Here is a 6,205-nt window from a genome sequence, read left to right as displayed (position 1 = left end):
TAAATATGAAAATGCCTTTACAATGTAAAATATCCAAAAACCCCCCATTTTTATCCTAAATTACATTTAACCCCCAATACTTGTCACATATTGCATTTAACCCCCATATTACGACATAAAAACTATACTTAACAAATAAAATGAAGTTTTAGGATAAGATTGACATAAATACCTTTTTTTGATGAATAGTATTTTTTCGAGTCGAATTCAGAAATACGAACTTCCTTCGTCCGAACGAATCCCTACTAATTGATGTTGAAAAAAAATGAAAATGAGAGTGAGTGTTTGAGTGATATGAGAAGTGTGTGGAAATAAAATGAGTGAGGAGGGTTTATATAGATGAGGGGAAGGGTATTTTTGACATTTTAGAAAAAGTTATAAAATATATAAATAAATATGAAAATGCCTTTACAATGTAAAATATCCGAAAACCTCCCATATTTATCCTAAATTACATTTAACCCCCAATACTTGTCACATATTGCATTTAACCCCCATATTACGACATAAAAACTATACTTAACAAATAAAATGAAGTTTTAGGATAAGATTGACATAAATACCTTTTTTTGATGAATAGTATTTTTTCGAGTCGAATTCAGAAATACGAACTTCCTTCGTCCGAACGAATCCCTACTAATTGATGTTGAAAAAAAATGAAAATGAGAGTGAATATTTGAGTGATATGAGAAGTGTGTGGAAATAAAATGAGTGAGGAGAGTTTATATAGATGAGGGGAAGGGTATTTTTGACATTTTAGAAAAAGTAATAAAATATATAAATAAATATGAAAATGCCTTTATAATGTAAAATATCTAAAAACCCTCCATATTTATCCTAAATTACATTTAACCCTATAGTGAGTGAGGAGAGTTATATAAATGAAGGGAGGGGTAATTTTGTCATTTTAGAAAAAGTTTTAAATAAATAAATAAATATCAAAATCTTTTATAGTGTAAAATATCTAAAAACCCTCCATATTTATCTAAAATTGCCTTAAAACCCCTATAGTGAGTGGAAAAGTTATATAAATATGAGGGAAAGGGCAATTTCGGTATTTAAAAAAAGTCATAGGTTTTTTGTTTTTTAGAACAGTGATTTTGGGCATTTTGGCTTGAAAATAGTGATTTTGGGCATTTTGGCTTAATGGGAGGGTATTTTGGCTATTTTTTAAAATTTCCCTTATTATAATCTTTGGGCATGAAGGCATATGATCTCACTGTATACTTAAGATTTCCAATAATTAAATTACCCACCACACGAAACGATCAAGCTTGGTCTTAGTCGAGTGTTTGGGGAGTTTCAGATACAAGCTATGGTGGCAGTGGTGATAGTTATAGTAAGCCAGAGTGTTGGTGTGGCTCGACAGACAGCCGAGCCTAAGTGTTGTTTTTTTGTGCTTTGGAAGCTTAGGTCGTTTATCTGTTGAACGGCTGAAGGAAATCGCTGTGGGGTTGGAGAGAAGTGGCGAAAGGTTTTTATGGGTGGTGAAGAATCCACCTCACTTTGACGACGCCGATTTCAATTCGATTTTCCCAGCAGGGTTCTTGGATCGAACCAAGGAAAGAGGATTCATCGTCAAGTCCTGGGCTCCGCAGGTGGAGATTTTGAATCATGAATCGGTGGGTGGATTCGTGACTCACTGCGGGCGGAACTTGGTGCTTGAAGCAGTTTGTGCTGGTGTTCCAATGGTGGCATGGCCTCTCTACGCTGAGCAAAGATGCAACCGGATATTGCTGGTGGAAGAAATCAAAATCGCTTTACCGATGATGGAGTCGACTGAAAACGGGTTTGTCAGTTCAAGTGAAGTGGAGAAGCGAGTTAGAGAGTTGATGAACTCGGACGAAGGTAACTCAGTTAGGAGAAAGACTCAGGGCATGAAAGATGAAGCAAAAGCAGCATTGAATGAAGGCGGGCCCTCTTGTGTGGCCATATTCAAATTGTTTGAGTCATGGAAGCTAAAATAATGAGTTCGTTATGACTTGATACATAACTCATTCTGTATTGGTGGATTGGAATTCTATGGTTTTGGAATTTTAATTTGTTAATATAAAAAAAAATTTTAAAAATAATAAAATTGAATAATTTTAAATTAAAAATAAAATAATACATAATGATATATCACTTATTTACTTAATTATATACTTAAAAATATATACGTAAACCATTAAAAATATATAAGTAAACCATTACTCGTAGGGAGGTGGTAACATAATTTTTACAAGAGAGTAAATAAAATTTTCCCACCCAAGTTTTGGTCTAAAAACTTTTTTTTACTCTTAATTGACATTTATAACACTTTCTTACTTAAAATCAAATTTTGTTTTAAAAAAATTAATGATGTCAGAATAAAATTATAATTTCATCACAAAAACAATTTTTTATCAAATTTAAACGTCTTAAACATAATAATTTAACTCTTAAAAAAACTTAAAAATCTCATAAATTAATTTTTAAAATCTTTTCAAATCCCTATATGTTTTGAAATTAGTATATGGTCTCAATAGTTGTAATATGACATTTATACATTTAATTTTTTCATTCTGTTCAATTTTTTGGGGTATAACTATCAATTTTTTAAAATTTGGGAGACATGAAGGGTTGTAGATTGATATTTAAAAATTTTATAAAAGATTCAACCTTTTTTCTAAATTTTCAAAAACCCCAAGAATTTTCAAAAAGACCCCCAATATATTGAAAAATTATGTTTACCCTTGCTAGACAATCGGACTTTTTATATAATTTGGATGTTAATTTAAAATATTTTTTTATTTTTTTATTAATTTAAGATTATATTATAATTTTAAAAAATAAAATAATAGAGATAAAATAATAAATTCACTTCCTAATACTATTGTTTTATTAATTTAGTTTAATTTTGGGTGAAATTTTGTTAATTATACTTGGTTTTGAATGAAAAAATGTTATTCTAAATCAATTCGGGATGCAAAGTTCATTTAGGTCAAGCTGTAGGGGGAATATGTTATTTACTTTGTTACTTTTTATTTCTTAGAGGAAGGTATTAACATAAAAAAAAAAACAACTTTTTTACCGAAATCTTTTATAGAAGGCATCCACAATAACAGTAATTTATGCTGTCATCTTCTTAAGATTTGGCGCAAATTTTATGATCCTCTAAGGGTGTTTGGTTTCACGACTATTTTATTATTAAAATTAGAGAATTGTTTTGAAGGTTGAATATTTTAATAATTAATAGATATAAATTATTATTATATTTGATAAAATTTGATAAATTATATAGATATAAATAATTATTATATTTGGTTAGGGGTAAAAGAATATTAAAAAATATTAGTATATTATTTTACTTAAATACTTTTAGATATAATTATTTTAAAATATTTTTTATATTATTAAATATATTAATTAAAAATACGATTATTTTTATCTTAAAAAAAAATAAATAAGGATATAATTATAATAAAATAAATATAACCTTAATAATCTTTTAATACCTACGAAGGAGGTGTAATCAGATAACTCTTTATATTACTTATCACATCATTATTAGTAATAAAATATAATCAAATTTTTTTTATTATTTATAAATCAAATCAAATAATATAAATTATAAAAGATATATTATTAGAATAATATTTAATAACCCCTATCCAAATGCCCCTTGATTTGAAAAAACAATCATTTATTGTTGCAGACTAAGCACCAAAATGATGTGCAAATTAAGCAATTCAAATGACATGAACCGTTCAACCAATAGGTGATCAATCATGTCATGTGTAAATACAAGCAAACTAAAAACCCAATAGACTTATTGCCATCCAAGGTTTAATTCAATTACTAAAGTGACTCTTGTTAACTTTTGAAAATCTAAATAGTTACATATCATTTAATTTTTATTAAAATTTTTAGTTAGTTATAATGGTAAAAACGTTATTTAACAAGTAATATTAAAAAAAATAAAATTTTATCTTATTTCTCTATCTCAATTTAAATACAAATAATTTCTCTGTAACCTAAGTTTGTAAACTCCGTCGTTCTCTATATGGTTTAAAACAATCTTCTCACGCTTGGTTTGATCAGTTTAGTACTGTTATTCAAGAATTTGGGATGCGATGAAGTAAATCTGATCATTCAGTATTCTATAGACATACTTCACATGACAAATGTATCTATCTAGTGGTCTATGTTGATGATATTGTTATTACAGGAAGTGATCAGGAGGGTATTGAACAATTAAAGAAGCATTTGTTTAGTAATTTTCAAACCAAAGATTTGGGTCCACTAAGATACTTTCTTGGTATAGAAGTCACCCAGTCTAAATCTGGAATTGTCATCTCTCAAAGGAAGTATGTATTGGATATTCTGGAGGAAACAAGATGTTAGATTGCAAACCTATAGACTCTCCTATGGATCCTAATACTAAGCTCTTACTTGGACAGAGGGAGCCGCTTGTAGATCCTTGGAGATATCGAAGACTTGTTGGAAAATTTAATTATCTCACCATCACACGACCAGATATTTCTTTTGCTGTTAGTGTGGTAAATCAATTCCTTCAGTCTCCATGTGACAGTCGTTGGGATGTAATTATTCAAATCTTGAGGTACATTAAGAGGACACTTGGAAAAGGATTGTTATATGAGAATAAAGGACATACTCAAATCTTTGGGTACTCAGATGCTGATTGGGCAGGTTCTCCATCTGACAGATGATCTACTTCTGGGTATTGTGTATTAGTTGGAGGAAATCTAGTATCATAGAAAAGTAAAAAGTAAGATGTTGTTGCTAGATCTAGCGTAGAAGCAGAATATCGTGTTATGGCCTTAGTCACTTGTAAGCTTATCTGGTTGAAGCAGTTGATCTAAGAATTAAAGTTTACAGAAATATCACAAATGTCATTATTTTGTGATAATCAAACTGCTCTTCACATTTCTTCAAATCCTGTGTTTCATGAAAGAACAAAACATATAAAAATCGATTGTCATTTTGTGAGAGAAAAGATTCTGTCTGGTTGTATCTCTATAAGTCATATCAGTTGAAATGATCAGCTAACGAATATACTTACTAAATCTTTTCGAGGGTCTCGAATTAATTTCATTTGTAACAAGCTTGGTGCATATGATTTATATGCTCCAGCTTGAGAGAGAGTGTTGAATTAGTCCGTTTGATTCTGTTATATTAGGAAGGTTATCATATCATATATTGTTGATTTGATTCTATTATATTAGGAAGGTTATCAGTACATGTTAGGATATAATATATTTTTAGGGATTTGATTTGATTCATTTTTTGTTATATTTTCTCTGTAAACTGTATATATTATAATGTTCTGTACTCTGAAATAACAAAAAAACAATATTCTCAATTCATAAGTATAATACCCGCAACTGATTTTGCAGTTACTGGAGCTCAACGACCTACTTACCCATAATCAAAACCTACAAAAGATTGGGATAAGCTTGAAGCTCAAGTGAAGAAGGAGGTGTGCATACAATTTAGTTGCTTTTAAATTAGTTTCTATATTTATGGGTACTTCACTCTCTGTCAAAGCCATGATTGTTGGTCACTTGTCTTCCAGGAAAAGGATGAGAAGCTAGACGGTGATGCAGCGTTAAACAAGTTTTTCCGGGGCATTTATGCCGACGCTGATGAGGACACAAGAAGAGCCATGAAAAAATCTTTCCTAAGAAAAAATTCCCGTTTATCTGTATTAATTCTAACCCGGAATATGCACGCTAAGCCTTCATATTATTTTGCCTATTTTACAGGTGGAGTCAAATGGGACAGTGCTCTCCACAAACTGGAAAGAAGTTGGTTCCAAGAAGGTAGAAGGAAGTCCTCCAGATGGTATGGAAATGAAGCAATGGGAGTACTAAACTCTCTAATCGAACATGACTGTAATTTAGAGTTTGATTTTTTGTCTGTTGAAATTTGTGATCACTTGTTGAGAGACTCCATTTTATTATCTGTTGCTGGTTGTGTTCCAATGTCTAGATTTAATCATCATGTACATTTTCGTTGTTTGCTTTTATATTTTAGAGGTTTGGTGTTGATGTTGAAACTTGAAATGAATTTTAATCTCGTCACTTGTTTGTTGATTTCTTCTAAAATTAGGGCACATACTATGTACTCTTCTGTTTTGCCTATAGAGTACCATGAAGTGAATTTCATTTCCCCTGATCAAAGAAAATTATGTTGATTGAAATTTCATAATAACCATGATAAA

At 30.0% G+C, this 6,205-nt stretch overlaps 1 protein-coding gene across 1 annotated transcript; it reads left to right on the top strand.

Moving 5' to 3' along the window:
- Positions 1 to 1,210: 1,210 nt before the first annotated feature.
- LOC123198040 (UDP-glycosyltransferase 88A1-like) lies at positions 1,211 to 1,984 on the top strand. The gene is made up of 2 exons (XM_044612615.1): positions 1,211 to 1,221; positions 1,349 to 1,984. Exons 1-2 carry the CDS (start codon positions 1,211 to 1,213, stop codon positions 1,965 to 1,967), a joined length of 630 nt encoding a protein of 209 aa, XP_044468550.1. The 3' UTR covers positions 1,968 to 1,984.
- The last annotated feature ends 4,221 nt before the right edge of the window (positions 1,985 to 6,205 follow it).

Source organism: Mangifera indica, chromosome 15 (assembly GCF_011075055.1).
Source record: "Mangifera indica cultivar Alphonso chromosome 15, CATAS_Mindica_2.1, whole genome shotgun sequence".
Taxonomy (NCBI): domain Eukaryota; kingdom Viridiplantae; phylum Streptophyta; class Magnoliopsida; order Sapindales; family Anacardiaceae; genus Mangifera; species Mangifera indica.
The sequence above is the reverse complement of the archived record's forward strand: the minus strand, read 5'-3'. Positions and strand labels throughout refer to the sequence as shown.